Source organism: Brachypodium distachyon, chromosome 5 (genome assembly GCF_000005505.3).
Source record: "Brachypodium distachyon strain Bd21 chromosome 5, Brachypodium_distachyon_v3.0, whole genome shotgun sequence".
Taxonomy (NCBI): Eukaryota; Viridiplantae; Streptophyta; class Magnoliopsida; order Poales; family Poaceae; genus Brachypodium; species Brachypodium distachyon.
The window spans coordinates 20,456,416-20,471,634 of NC_016135.3; the positions used below are offsets into that span (position 1 = coordinate 20,456,416).

A 15,219-nucleotide genomic window follows, 5' to 3' on the forward strand; every position below is an offset into this window, starting at 1 on the left:
ACGACAACGGTTGTTCGCGAAACCTTGTCAAAAAGGAATGGAGGAACAGAGCTTCGGAACGAGCCCCACTTCAACAATGGAAGCGACAAACGGCGGAGGAAGACGGTCGTGGCACGAGATGTAGAGAGCTTGAGGGGACAACCTCTCAATAGGATAATGAGAGAGGAAGGGCAGAGGCACACGGTGACGCGCTAGGAATCGCCTTTTATAGGGAAAGGATGGAGATCGGGAGACGGATGCCGACGGGCGGCATTCGGTGCGTGTCAATGAAAGTGGGCATTGAAGAAGGAAAACGGAAGACCTAGCGCCTGAACTGGTTCGTGGAGATTAATTCTCATGTGTTAATGTGAAAAGAATGAGTGGAGACCAGGAGAATCGAAGGGAGATCAACCGGCGAGCAGTGGCGTTCTGTTCCCGTACGTGCGAGGAAGACGAGCACCCAGTCGGCCTGGCCGAAGCCGACTGAGGCCTAATCAGCCTGGGCTGGCAGGCCAACTCCAGTCCGCCTGGGCCAGGCCGAGTGGGCCTAATCGGCTTGGGCCAGACCGATTAGCTCCAGTTGGCTTGGCCCAAGCCGAGGGTGTATTATTTTTGAAATTTTTCTAAAACGTGTATTATTTTCAATAATAATTAAATAATTTGTATTATTTAAAAAAAATAGCCCATACCTGTACTTCTGCTTCAATTCAGTGGCAACTAATTTTATGTCTCTTCTCTGTTGGAAATAACTTGTCGACGGAAAATGTGTCTGCTTCAAATTACTTACCAGCAAGAAAGATAATTGAGAACTGAGAATTCAATGCATACGAGATGGCTGCGCTAGAAGATTTTTATTTATACATAAAAGATTACTCGTGAGATAAATGGCCCAATGGCTGAAGGAATTTTGAATTGATGGGATTGCTTTGTGAGTAGTCATGGTTTTCCATAATTGATTCAAAGATTTCTATTTAAAGCAACATATGATTATTAGTTCAGCGGTATTGTTGGGTGACTAAAACAACTACTGGTTCAACAAAAATTCAGATTATGTCAAACAAATCCTCCATTTAGTTTTCACGTGACAAATCAGGGCTATATCATGCTGTAGTCGTGGGTACAAACAACAAAGTAGAGAGTGGACAAGCCTACCAGCACGAGCGATCCCTGTTTGATCCCTGTTTCAGGGGCTATGCGTCCCGAGAGATACATTTGAGGATGAAATACGGACTAACTTGGTCAATAACATCTCAAATTGTGCCACGTCAGCTTGAAAACCACCTAATGGGGTTATTTATCTGGTTTTGTGAATTTGATGGTTAAAATTAGACGATTTTCGATTAGTCCCGGAGATACATTTCAGAAAGTAGTTCAAATATGAACTACTTTCTAATCAAACAGTTTAGCATGGCCCAAGAGCCCATCAATCTATAAATAATAAAATAAAATCTGAAAGCCCGTTATTGGGAATACCGGCCTGCTAAAACCAACCACGCGAGTCTTCGGAGATTCAATCACTTTCCCAGCACCCCTAAAAAAAACCACTTTCCCAGCAGGTCCAACCGTACCCGCACAAGATAAGATATGAAGAACATTGCGAAAGAACAAGATTGCAAGAAGAATATTTCGGAGTATCGACTGAGTGGTTAGCAAAATAATGACGGGCTACTGTACCCGAAGTACTGATCATATCCGAGGAAACCAAACTTTTCCTCTGCTCTTGGAGGAAGGAAAGGACACACGTAACCCAGTCGGCCAGTCGGCCCGTCCTGCAAAGGTGATCGCCGCCGGCCGCCGCGGCGTTTCGTTTGTAAACCGGTGGATGCGAGCGCCGCCGGTAAAACGCACCGCGTGTCCATGGACCGGCCGAAAAGCTGCCGATTAAAGCGCATGGCATGCACTAGCCGCAACCGGTGACCACTACTGCATGCAGTGCAGTCCTGCACTACTGGGCTGTGCACCGACTGTGAAAGCAGCGTTCTTCTCCTATTTATACACGTGAATTTTGCGTGACAGAGATTACGGCGTCACATCGGAGAAGCTGGCAGTCCTATCTGATCATCTGATGATAAGTGTGATGGCATGCACGGGATGTAGCTTTCGATCGTATCATGTGTGTGGGTAGACCGAGAGGTGCAGCTGCTCGACTTTCTGAACAAGTATATGTAGCTCGTACAATGTATTCACCCTGATTGTTGCCGAAAGGTAGATGAGTTTTCAGGCAAGAGAAATCGGTGCTAACAAAGGCGGAGAGAATGTTGTACGTAGCCTCGGTCTGAACACGACCACAGAGCTTACAGTGCTCTCTTACTGACAGGTTGATCGATCAAAATTGATCGGGACTCAGACTCGATCCTTCTCCAATCCATGTAGCTGAAGCTGGTTTGGGCAAACGAATGAATTAAGCAGTCGTTGTGTGAACGGATCCAAAGCGTATCTCTAGATTGCGGCGGGCGGGCTAGTAGTTGCTGGTCGCTCGAAGGACAGGTCGTCCCTTGTCAGGTTGGTGCTCCAGCGCAGCTGGGGGTCTCTGAGATCTACATGCCGTGCCTGGCTCCAACCAAAGAAAGCGACTACAGTCTACAGCCCAACGAAGAACGAAGTATGGAGAGGTCAGGTCGTGTTTAAGAGAAGAAAACCTCTACGGTTGCTGACAAATGCTGTGCAAACATAACCTCCAAACATACTCCACCGCCCAACGAAGATCGAACGAAGTATGGAGCGGTACACAAATGAACCGTGCAACGGTGCAAGCGAATTCTGTGCTACGCCTGCTCCGACTTGTGTCGATGCTCCAACTTTGTAAGCAATGTAAATGGATGGGTGACAAAGTTCCTGTGGAAATGGGTGTTCATTGTAATTTGTACGTCTGGCTCCCACTTGTGTCGATGCACAAGATTTGCATACCATCATCTTATCTCCATATCTGAGGATAATTTGATTCCATGAAGCTCATACCTCCCACAAAAGTTGCGTTTTTAACTAAACGGGCAGAAAAGATGGGCTTTCTGGCCACTTGATGTATATATCCAGTGAATGAAATTAGCTTCTAGCTCCAGCAGATGCATGCCTGGAAACACTATAATTTTCTTAAGAAATTTGGCAATTGAGGTAAGCCGTGACATCAATCGAAAGATATTTAAGCCAAAGCATGCAGTGGGATTAGATTATCAGACCGATAATTAAGCAAGCAGCAATGGGGGACCATAGCCATAGCATGTTCTAGACGTATGTAGTTTAGAATTTAGATTGGCACTAGTAGTAACTTATTGAACTTTTCGGTTTAAAATATTAAACTCTTATGACATGATCTAGGATCGCTCTGCCAGCACGAAATCCGAAGATAGTGACTTGCACTACTCTAGCAATTCCAGAGTGACTTGTTATCACTCCGGTGCAAAAACTTGCACATTTTGAAGTTCCATGCACACCTGCATGCTATTTAGTACTATGAGTGTAACATGTAAGCTTCTGGTGACTTTGTCATGAAATGGAGGGTGACACCTTCAATGATAAACAAAATAAAGAGATGGAATTCTCTGATGTCCTTGTTGCGATCCTGACTCAGAGAGCATTCACCCACGTCTGACCTTAAAAAAAACTCGACCTGCAAAGGAAAAAGACACCAGGCATTTGCATTAAGAATTAAGAAGAAGAGAAATCTTTGAACCCCCGTCCCACACCATACACAGCGGCACCGAAGAGAGCAGGCGGGCCTTAGGTTTCGGTCTGAAATTCGCTCTCACGGAAAGTCGAACTCAGGACCTGAGGAGTGTTACTAAACTTGTTCCTTAACCATTATGCCAAGGGCTCGTCCGCTTAAGCTCTGATCTTCATAGCCATTTCGTGCTCATCATGGCCTGTGATTCAGAAATGCTTAATCATTGAGCCTTTTAACTTTCTTCAGCAAACCCAAAGGTGACCTAATGTGATGTTGGAAGTGGTAATCACTTCAACTCTATATATTCATTCGGGTGCTCGAAGCGTGCATTATCTCGTTTCAGAAGAAAAGATTTCTGCACTATCTGATTGCCTGGCATCGTTCTTCGACATTGGCAAATAGTACATTGCCTTAGAAAGATTAGATCTTGGATCTTATTACTAGGCAGACGATGTGACAAGTACTCCATCATAACACCCAGCTAGCTAGCAAGCCTTTGTAAATGTTTACCCTGCATTCTGACCCTGCTTGTACATCACTGCATGTGGATTGAGTATTCCTCTCAGAGTTTGAGCAAGAATTGCCGCAAGTTGATCGGGCTTAGATAGCAGCAAAATGTGGTCCCGAAAGCGTCCTTTTCCTTTTCTGCATTTTTTCTAATTGATGTTGAGGCATGATAGCAACTGAAACACATAATGAAAAAGGTATGCCAGTTTCATCTCCAATCTTAACCGGGTTACAGTCTTACACATGTACTGTACTAATTTCTCATCGAAATGCCCTTGTTTTCACTATGTGTTAGGTAATATTGCCATTTCGCTGTAACAACAGTGTGTTAAAACTATTTCGTTCTACAATCTACAGCCTACAGGGCAGTTAATTTTTCGAAGAAAAGAAGAATTTCATTATCTTCCCGCCTCTGCATACATGCAGAGACACAGCAGCTTACTTCAAGATAAAAGACGTGATGCTTAGTGCACAAAGTGGTACTACTACTCTAGTAAGGCTTAACTTTCTCTTGTTTCTTGCTCAAAATCTGAACGCCTATGGCATTCATAAACTTCAGGACCGAAAGAGATGCATGCAATCCAATACAACAATCCACCTACCAACGTGTAATATCATCATTCGTCAAATCTATCAGAGATCAGGGTAGGTCAGCGTAGACCCCCCTGGCTCCATCCTCCAAAGTCAAAATCTCCATCGCCCAAGCAACATAGACATGGCTCCAGCGATTTCTCCAATTCGCCACACCTCGAATGGTAGCATTTCTATTTCAAGGAGTATCCCCCAACACGCACTGGCAATCTGGCATCTACAGTGTGCACTAGCGATGATGTACTCGCATCTCGACACCTCCTGATATATCAACACCTCTCGCGAACTACTCTCTATTGGCTTGAGCTACCTTGTCTACCACTCTCGCCAGCCGGCTCACAAAGTCACAACCCTGTCCCTTGCGCGCTTGATTAGCTTGAGCTATATATCCAACTCCGGCTTGCTGCGCTGCGCGAAGATCGTACCATGAAGGTGCTGTGCGACGTGTGCGCGGCCGAGGCGGCCTCCGTCTTCTGCTGCGCCGACGAGGCCGCGCTGTGCGACGCGTGCGACCGCCGCGTCCACCGCGCCAACAAGCTCGCCGGCAAGCACCGCCGCCTGTCCCTCCTCCACCCTTCGGCGTCGCCATCCTCATCGGCCCAGAAGCCGCCGCCTCTCTGCGACATCTGCCAGGTGAGACACGTTTTCAGATTCAGGCATTCAGCACAGCGAAGGCTCACGTCTTGACGTGATGTCGTGATGTTATCCTTATCCGCCGCCTTGTGGGCTGCAGGAGAAGAGGGGGTTCCTGTTCTGCAAGGAGGACAGGGCGATCCTGTGCCGGGAGTGCGACGTGCAGGTGCACACGGCGAGCGAGCTCACGAGGCGCCACGGCCGGTTCCTGCTCACCGGCGTGCGCGTCTCCTCAGCGCCCGCGGACTCCCCCGCGCCCTCGGAGGAGGAACCGGAAGACGAAGAGGAGGAGAACTCCTGCAGCGGCGGCAGCGGCTCTGCCAGCGCCACGGCGAGCGCGAGCGCGAGCGACGGCAGCAGCATCTCCGAGTACCTGACCAAGACGCTGCCCGGGTGGCACGTCGAGGACTTCCTCCTGGACGACGCTGCCGCCGCTGCCTCCGCCGCCGCCGTGTACTTAGACAAGCCGTATCAGGTAATTTCCGCCGTTCCACCGCAATGCAAATATGGCAGAGACGCGGTGCACCAGGAATGAAACACAACGCCTCGCGCCTGGTCTGCTTCGTTTCATCTTCGGTAGTACTCAGTCGGTGTTCCTAGATACTTGTCGTGGTTTAGTACTTTAGTGCAACTTAGTAACCACTGTACCCAATCGCCTGCTCCCAACATCATATCTTGAGCCCACAATCATTTTAGGTAGTTTGTTGTCATCCTCGATCGCAAGTAGTAGCAGCACCGGGAATAAATCCGGAGACGTACGCTGGACCAGGGTGTCAGGATAATGTCTTCGTGGAGACCACCGCGCTCTAGCTAGATACGATTCTGTAATGCAAACGATCCTGTCGCCATTGCAGTAGTATTGCATTTTGAGATTTTAACATGCGTGGTGTGCATGTACAAACAAGAAGTGCGGATTTAATTTTTGCTTGGACTGATCTGGCAACTTGGCTTTCTGAGCAGGGAGTGCAAGCAGCTCGGACCGGTGGGGTGCAGTTGCAAGAAGCTAGTTACACGGCGTGGGCGGGCCGGGAGCAGCGGATCGGGGGCGTCCCTGTCGCCGCGGGTGAGCGGGCCAGGCGCGAGCTGTGGGTGCCCCAGATGAGCGCCGCAGGCGCAGGGGCCGAGTGGACCGGCAGCAGCAAGCGACCCAGGGCGCCGCCTCCCTACTCCTACTGGTGAAAAAACGTGCGGTTTTCAGTAGCATGTGTACTCACAACACTAGCAGATAAAACCAAAGAAAATAGAGCCAAGTAGCTAAGCACCGGGACCATGGCTTTTGTTTGATCTGTAGATGCTCGTTTTGAAATTACTGAGCACCTTTGCTTCTACATTTTGGAACGCATCCTGCATATTCCTGAGCGCCCCAACTGTATTGCAATGTATGTGCTCGTTCGCCAGTGTGCATCTCTCGTACTGCAAAGGTGTATGAGTTCTCTTGAATCTTGACTTGACCGATAACAAAGACTTGAGCTGTGTTTGCAAAGCACAAACTGAATCTGCAGCGCCGATAGAACGACTTGAATTGAACTCTCGCATTGTGGTGGAACATACTCCATCATAATAACGGCTTCATTTTTTGGCACAATATGACGACGTGAATAAATTCTCTCGAGCTCTTCGGTGGCATCGAGTTCCAGACTTCCAGGACGCCATTCTTAGCCTTCAGAAGGCGATTAGTGATCAGAGAAAGAGAGGACGGAACTTGTTGGGTACACCTACACCATACAGAACGAAAATCAGAAAACGCAAGCCGCTGGAAGCAAAAGCAGCCAAATCAACAATTTTCTTTGGTTCCGTTCATCTCCGACCGCCGATTCGGCATCGTGTGATGAGGGGAACCAAGATAGTTTGTGTATTTTTTTTTAAAGTTTTGTGTACTCACAACGGCGTCTTGGTGGAGGAGGTGCGTATAAACTAATGGTTTGCTAGCTCCAACTCCTTCCTAGTGCAGTCATCACGATCTACTCCATGTAACTAGTGGATTTCGCGGTTCGACAACCTGCGTTGTAAGGGGTGTGTCCCCGGTCACAGTGCATTCAACGATTCTAAATTTTCATCGGTTGTGGTGAGCGACTCATGCGGTTTTTTGCAATTTCATCACTAGAGATTTTTACTTCAAAATATCTTGATGTAACTTTTATTTTCTTCATGATCTTTGTTGTCTGTTTTTGTTTCAGTTTATAATACTTTGTACTCCATTTACTCAATCAATAGAGCGAGATATTTCTAAAAAAAAATCAGAACTTTTTTTTAGGGAAGTTCACGTTCACGGGAACGATCAGGCAACTGAAGTCCTGTACTCCCGTGGGCCTGAGCGGAAACGGCTGGGCTGGCGGATGGCTTGGTTGCCGTCTACAATGAAACATCGATGGTCTAAACGCGCATGGACCGACTACCGTTATCCAGCCCATGTACCAGGGACAAACTGGTATGAAAATCACCTGGGCTCGGGCAAGAGGGACAGCCGATTCAAGCCCAAATCTGCGAGAATACAATCAGTCCAGAGTCCAGACTGGAGAAACCTTAGCCGCGGGAAAGAAGAAGAAAACAATGATACTTAATGATAATCCATTATTTTTATTAGTTAATGATATTTATTCCTAGGTGATACTAACAATATATCTTAATCAAGTTTAGCAATTCTCGGTCATGCTCCAAGTTGGCTTTTCAAGTCATATAATTAACGAGTTTGACCGAATCGAGTCTTGTTATCCACCTTTATTTTCTTAATCATATTTTCACCTAGTTTTATCCCGGACCAACAATTGTTCTGGAATTTGCTTGACGTAAGTAGCTTTGGAATTGTTTGAAAACTACGTTTTTGTTTGGTTTCGGAGAATGTTGGATTGGAATCTTCCACCTGCTTGTTCCAATGATGATTTGGATCCTCATGTAAAAAAACTTCATGATTTTTAATCCTACTAAGATCTCTTTCGCGGCCAGCCAAATAAAGTACTCGTGGAGTATTGGTAAGCAACGCAAGTCAGCCAAATGGCCAGCTGCTTAGCTTTTGTAGTACTCTCCACTAATTTATTTATATATAAATAGTATGATGTCACTTTATATGTCAGATGTTGCTTGGTCTTTACCAATTGGATTTATTGTGAGACGGAGTACGACTTTGGTCATTTGGACTGTGTAGAGCAGTCTAGGCATGGTCATAGAACTTCCGGAAAAAAATCACGACATTTACAGTTATAATGCCACAAAATTTGATCACACGTAGATATGTGAAAGAAGAAATCAAATTCATGCTGCCAACCCGATACATTTCACATCAAGATTTGTCTTTTGTGCCTCACCAAGCAAAAATGGGATCTCGGTGTCAGATTTTTACCACTTCTTTGATGCAAGTTGTGTCATCATCGTCTATTTTGTTTAGAGTTCATTCGATATTTCTGTATGTGCTAATTTGAACTCTAGTACAAGTAAAATTCCAAATTATAAAGCTTACACAGAAGGTGGAGAATGACGTGTTTTTTACCACAAAAAAAATCCTGTTGAAGTCTTGCCAGCCAAGAGCATCAGTTGCATAGTTCCCACTGTTATCCAAGGAAAAAACTTGTGGTAGAACCTACATCTACGAGCACCCTGCAAGTCTTCCCCAACTGGAAAAAAAGTTGCCCTCCAAGTCTTTGTCACCACTCACCACCAAAGTTCCTATAACACTTTTGCGGCGGTCTCAAAAAGAAAAAGGAAAAAACTTGCGGGGCTCCACGCCTCCACGAGTCGGTGATCACAGCACACCGATTCAAAACTTCCCTCCAAATCTGGCGACACCGCGTCTGGGATGGTGACAAATGCACAGCCAGGAAACGAGGCCCCCGTTGCCAATCTGGGCGCTGGCTTTCCATATACGCTGCTTCACGGTGACCGGGACGCCAACTGGGGGTTACCACCAAGCGATAGAGGCCATAGCGAGAATGAGGAGAGCAATCAATGCCCCGCTGTTTCTTCTTGCTCGGCTTGAGGAATGACGAGTAGTAGTAATCCGAGTGTACACACAACTCCATCCCGGGGGCGTTTAATTCGAGGCTAATGCCGCCATCCACGAAGCGCGTGTCACATCAGTCAAAAGCGGATCGTTTCTGTGCGGGATCCTGTGCTCTTCATCGTACCCCCTCTCTGTCGTCCGTCTTTCTTCTCCCCCTGGTCTCCTGCGCTACGCCACCGCACACCAGGCGCGAGGCGTTCGTGAAAGCCGCGAGTTTTCTTTTTGGCCGGACGCGCGCCGCCGTAATGTTTCGGCGCGTGAAGAAGCCCTCGAGCCTAGGATCGATGGAGGCGGAGCAGTTCGTCCTGTTCATCTTCCTGTGCTATCTGTCCTCTCGATTCGCTGGTAGTCTCTGTGATTTCTCTTCTGATTTGCTGCGTTTTCTACATGTTCTTCTGGTTCTTGCTGTTTCCATTAATCGGGTTGGTGATTTTTTTTATTTTTTTCGCCGTGTCTCTAGCAGATGCATATGATCCGCTGGATCCGCACGGGAACATCACCATTAATTGGGATTTTCAGGCCATCGACACAGGAGGCTACACGGTGCGCACATGTTCTTGTGAGTTTTAGTTATCCCCAATTTTTAGTTTTACTTCCCGTAAGCATCCCAGCCGGTGCAGTCGAAGGAAGATTCAGAAACGCAACTCCCCTCCTGCTAGCAATTTCCATGATTCAACTTTTCCACGATCCTCCTCCCCGTGGGTGACTGAAATCTTTTGATCCATGCTCCTGAAATGCAATGCCCCTGATAGAAAAATCGATGACCGTTTCTGGCACTATTTAAAACTGCTAACAAAACCAGCCGAATTCCTGTGGGCGCAGGTCATGGCGAGCATCCATAATTACCAGCTGTACCGCCACATCGAGCGCCCTGGGTGGCGGTTGGGCTGGGCGTGGTCCGGGAATGAGATCATCTGGGAGACGTGGGGCGGGGAGACGACGGAGCAGGGCAAGTGCTCCGGCGTCCATGGCTCGGGCCCCGGCGGCGCCGCTCCGCATTGCTGCGAGAAGCGGCCCGTCATGGTGGACCTCCCACCGGGCGCCCCGGTCAAGAAGCAGGTCGCCAACTGCTGCCGGGGCGGCGTGCTGTCGTCCCTGACGCAGAACAACCGGACGGCCGTCGCCGCGTTCCAGATGTACGTCAACGGCTTCGACCACGACGCGCGCGGCAACCCGGAGAAGCCGGTCAACTTCAGCATCGGCGTGCCGGGCTACACCTGCAGCAACGTCAGCGACGTGCCCGCGACCAGGTCCATGGTCGACGGGCAGCGGCACGTCCAAGTTCTGAGTAAGGCCTTTGTTTTTTTCTTGATTGACCACGATTGACTTCGTATTACGTGACACGCGTGCATTGAGAGTGGGCGATGGATGGATGACTCTTGGCTTTCCCTTCCTGGCGTGCAGTGACATGGCAGATCATCTGTTCCTACTCGCAGTTCAGGGACGGACCGTCGCCGTCTTGCTGCGTCTCCCTCTCGTCGTTCTACAACAACACCATCGTGGGGTGCCCGCAGTGCAGCTGCGGCTGTCAAGGCTCTGCCTCGGCGCCGCATTGCCTCAGGTAAAAAGAACACAGAGCAAACATGCATACAGCGCTTTTGTCTAATTTTCCGGCATCTCTTTTCTGATTCGTGTTCGCGTTGGTTTGGTTTTTCAGCGGCGGCGAGCAATCCAAGGCCCAGGCGCTGCCTGACGGCGGCCCGCCCGCGCCGCTCGTCCGGTGCACCGATCACATGTGCCCGATCCGGGTGCACTGGCACGTGAAGCAGAACTACAAGGCGTACTGGAGGGTGAAGGCGACGATCACCAACTACAACTTGGTCAGCAACTACAGCGACTGGAACCTGGTCGTCCGGCACCCGAATCTCCGGAGCCTCACGCAGCTCTTCAGCTTCAACTACGAGCCTCTCATCCAGTACGGCGCCATCAGTAAGCACTGCACACACTCAGCAAGTTAACGTTGGCTACATAATCTGCAGTAATTAAGGTTTAGCAGTACCAAGAAGCAACAATGTGTAAGAAGTGGTGTTTTGCAGATGACACGGGGATGTTCTGGGGCATCCAGAACTACAACCAGATGCTGCTGCAGGACGGCAATGTGCAGACGGAGATGATACTGAAGAAGGACGTGGGCGACTTCACCTTCTCGGGGGGCTGGGCGTTCCCGAGGAGGGTCTACTTCGACGGGCACGAGTGCGCCATGCCGTCGCCGGATCAGTACCCCGCGCTGCCCAACGCGGCAGGCTCGGACGCGCGCGTCTCGCCGGTGCAGCGCTGGCTCATCGCCATCTCTTGCCTGCTCTCGCTGTGTGCACACCTTCTCGTGTAAAAGACGACTTTGCCCCTTGATAGACGGGGCGCATGTCGCCTTCCCGTATGTTTAGTTTTCTTCGTGTACAACTGGCAAAGGTTCTGGGATTTAGTATGTTTGAGTATTTAGAAGTACATATCTTTTCTTTCGCTCTTACTACTCCCTCTGATTGTAAATTCTTAACTCAAATTTGTCTAAATATGGATGTATCTATTCTTAAAAAGCGTCTAGATACAATATTTCGACAATTTAGGATCGGAGGGAGTAGCATTTTGCGGAATTTAAGTTACTCAACAATCTGTGAACATGTTTTAAACTATTTAAATTTTCACATAGATCTAAATACTCAACAGTCAACAGTCACGGGAGGAAGATGGATTATGTTCTGTAGAGGAGACGGAACGAGGAGGTGGGGGTATTTCGGGCAGAAGAGGGAAGAAAAATATTGCACGCCTTTCTTTACGAAATTTCGACTGAAAAGTTGTGTGCCCTCGTTTCCGAAACAGAGGGGGTCATATAAAAGCATCAAAATTGTGGACAAAGAAAATATTTAACAATAGTCTGAGATCATCCGCACCTAACTAAAACCAAAACCAAAACCTAAACAACACTATATTATTTGAGATTGCATTAAATCTTTTGGATGATCGTGTTATACTTAACTATAATTTATAATATGTACTTTTTTGCAGAAAAAAAGGTGTTTAAACATGGGACTCGCGGTAAGTTAGCATAAAACAAGACCAATTATGGCAAATTAGGACTTAATCACATTCTTTGGCATATGAGGGCATCTTTTTTATTTTTAGCGCCAGCTACATACCACTGATGATCCTAGAAACATCTTGCCAAACAGTTCTATTGTTCAGCTCCATGGTGCATAGCCTCTTTGATGCCTGGGTCCCGCCCGGTTTACAATATGTCCTACAAGAAACATGCATCATCGCCATATTTTAATTTGATATTTGTTTTCTAGACGGGCGCTAAAGTCACAAAAGTGCGGGCATACAAGATTTCAACAATTAAAATATACTTCTTCAATTGTAAGGATATCACTTGACACTTTATTGTGAAAACAATAGATACTAAGTGTTTTCATTATGGAAATATATCTAGGCTTATGGTGCTCAAATTGCTATCGGGATCACATAATATCGAAGATATTTTTATATTTTGAACTATAGTATAGTGCACGATATAAACAGAATATATAAAGTGAAATTGTACTCTTTTTCTTTCCTATGGATTGACATTACATATATGAATAAATCATCATAATTGGATGACAAAAATCAGTGAGTGACTGTGGTAACATGCTACAATTTAGAATATTTTAGAACCATAGAGAGTATCAAGAGCATATTTACCTATCTCATAATAATTGCAAAAATTATGTGCAAATTCAACAATATAACTTCTGCGGTTAACATTTGGAGCATGAACCAATTGACTATTACAAGTATAGTCCTCTATAAATAATCGTTCTCCATGAAGCTAGTTACATTGTTCCACCAGGAGAAGACATCAGAATAATAGGGTTATTGTAAGAAATAGCATATACATAATTGTTAAGCATATCTTTGTCATAGTAACAAGGCAACATATCCTGTGAATCCGGGGTGTGTTCTATATCCGTGCGTCCCTTGCTTAGGGGCCTAACGATTCTGATCGTAGATCTTACATCCAAAACAGCCAAAATTTGCAATTACATGCCCGCCTCCACACTAAATGTGCCTCTTTTTGTGAAAATCCCCTCAAACCTTATAATCCTCAAATCTCGAGCCCATGGTCTCCCCTACTCCAAATCTCCTCAGCCAAAACCTAATCCCAACCCAACCCATACTACAACTTGATTTACTCGTCGGTGGAGACATCAATCCTCAGTTCCTCGCCAACGAAGGCTTGTAGCGATGAGAACCAGAACCCGGACGACCGCCCTCAATGGCAAGCCGCCGATGTCTCGTAAATCGCGACAGGAATGCCGCTTGATAAATCCTCTACGATCCCTTACTGGACAGCGACACTCATCCCAGAGTAAGCAACAACAGGCGTAAATTGTCTCTGTGTTGGCCGCACATCAAATTTTCTCGGGCCTAAATGGTTTGACATTCTTGAATTGTTGGGACGTATCTACAGTAATCTTGTACTACTGTACTTTGAATTCAATCAAGAGAGACAAAGGACGGAGGCAACGAGATGCTAGAGGGGGGTTCTGACGTCTAGCAGGCAGAGAGGCTCAAGTTCTACCTGCGGATTCAGAAGAAGCTCTTGGAGAGATAAATATTAGTAGCAGACAGCTATGGTGATTTGGATATTGCAGCATATCCGCCGAGGAAGACGAACTGAGGCCTAGTTTAGTACATCCAGTCGAACAGTCAGGGGGGTCTATGCAAAAGGAGTCGCGGATTAGCCTGCAGGTGGGCGTATTAGTGCAAAACTGCCAGCAGATTAAGCTAATACACATGATTTTAATCGGACGACTCAAGACGAGGGGATGCAGGGATGCACGCGTTCCATGGATTCACTGGATACGGTGCCTAGTAACAATATCGGGAGTATTGTTATCTCCAAAGATCTTTCCCATCAACACCTCATGACTCATAATATTCACCATATAATTTTTGTTTATCAGCATAAAGGGACTTTTCATCTAAGATTTTTATAAAGACTTGTGGTTTCATTGGTATGGTATTCTTCCTCTCATAAGCTAGTTAAAATAGTTCCAAGTGGAGGAGCATAAGACACAATTTAACCAATATCTATTTCCTCATCCTTTATCTTTTCTCCGAAAAAAAATCCAACTAGAGCAGTGCTCTATAGTTATAAACATGTTCAATGGCTTTTCAATCGCATTTCGACCAAGGCTCGGTTTTTAGGTGCCTATAGCCATATTCATCAACTCCCAATTTATCCCCTTAGCCTAATAAGACCGCGGTCCATTTAGAAGGTATGACCAACATCCTAACCTAGATGGGCACCGATTCAAATCACAAAATTGATGGTCTAAGATCCTTGACCACTTCCCGCAAGAGAATACATGGCAACCTAAAAGCCATGATGGACTACCTGGTGCTATTTCCTTTTATGTCGTGCAACCACCTTTCATCTTTGTCCTTTTGGATTCCCCATGCCCGGTTTTATATCTCTCGGGGTAAAATCTTACCTGTGACTAGGAAAGTAGTCGGACCTCCCCCCCCCCCCCTCGTCATCTGACATGACCACTTTCTCGTATTCTCATGCTGACAGGTTTATCTTCTTAAGCATGATCGTTGCTCTCTCGTTATTGTGCCTTTTCCTTGCTCCTGGACTTCCATGTTTCTTCCCTGATGTCTCTGCTTTCTATACCAATCTTGCCTTTCAAACCATCTCCCTTCGATCCGGTAGAATATGGCCTAATTGGTTCAGCTGTCTCAGTCCAACAAGAAATTGCAAAGGGCGGGTAGACCCGCTAAACGGTTCCACTTTTCCGTCATGAGTTGTTGCTCCCTCGCGGGAGTTCGCAACAAGAAAAACTAATCCTACCATGTTTTTGGGCAAGAGTGG

At 46.8% G+C, this 15,219-nt stretch overlaps 2 protein-coding genes across 3 annotated transcripts; both read left to right on the forward strand.

Annotated features, from left to right (window-relative positions):
* The first annotated feature begins 4,417 nt into the window (after window positions 1-4,417).
* LOC100823840 (B-box zinc finger protein 20) lies at window positions 4,418-6,811 on the forward strand. Its single transcript, XM_010241887.3, has 3 exons — window positions 4,418-5,371; window positions 5,472-5,846; window positions 6,332-6,811. The coding sequence occupies exons 1-3, from the start codon at window positions 5,165-5,167 to the stop codon at window positions 6,548-6,550; spliced, it is 801 nt and encodes a 266-aa protein (XP_010240189.1). The 5' UTR covers window positions 4,418-5,164; the 3' UTR covers window positions 6,551-6,811.
* Window positions 6,812-9,359: 2,548 nt separating this feature from the next.
* On the forward strand, window positions 9,360-12,019 carry LOC100837454 (COBRA-like protein 7). Of its 2 annotated transcripts, none has more exons than XM_014895491.2 (6): window positions 9,360-9,710; window positions 9,829-9,924; window positions 10,188-10,653; window positions 10,770-10,926; window positions 11,023-11,294; window positions 11,402-12,019. In XM_014895491.2, exons 2-6 carry the CDS (start codon window positions 9,829-9,831, stop codon window positions 11,692-11,694), a joined length of 1,284 nt encoding a protein of 427 aa, XP_014750977.1. In that variant the 5' UTR covers window positions 9,360-9,710; the 3' UTR covers window positions 11,695-12,019. The 2 variants fall into 2 exon arrangements, with proteins under 2 accessions (XP_014750977.1, XP_003581468.2); XM_003581420.3 differs by having other exon boundaries at window positions 9,829-9,908.
* The last annotated feature ends 3,200 nt before the right edge of the window (window positions 12,020-15,219 follow it).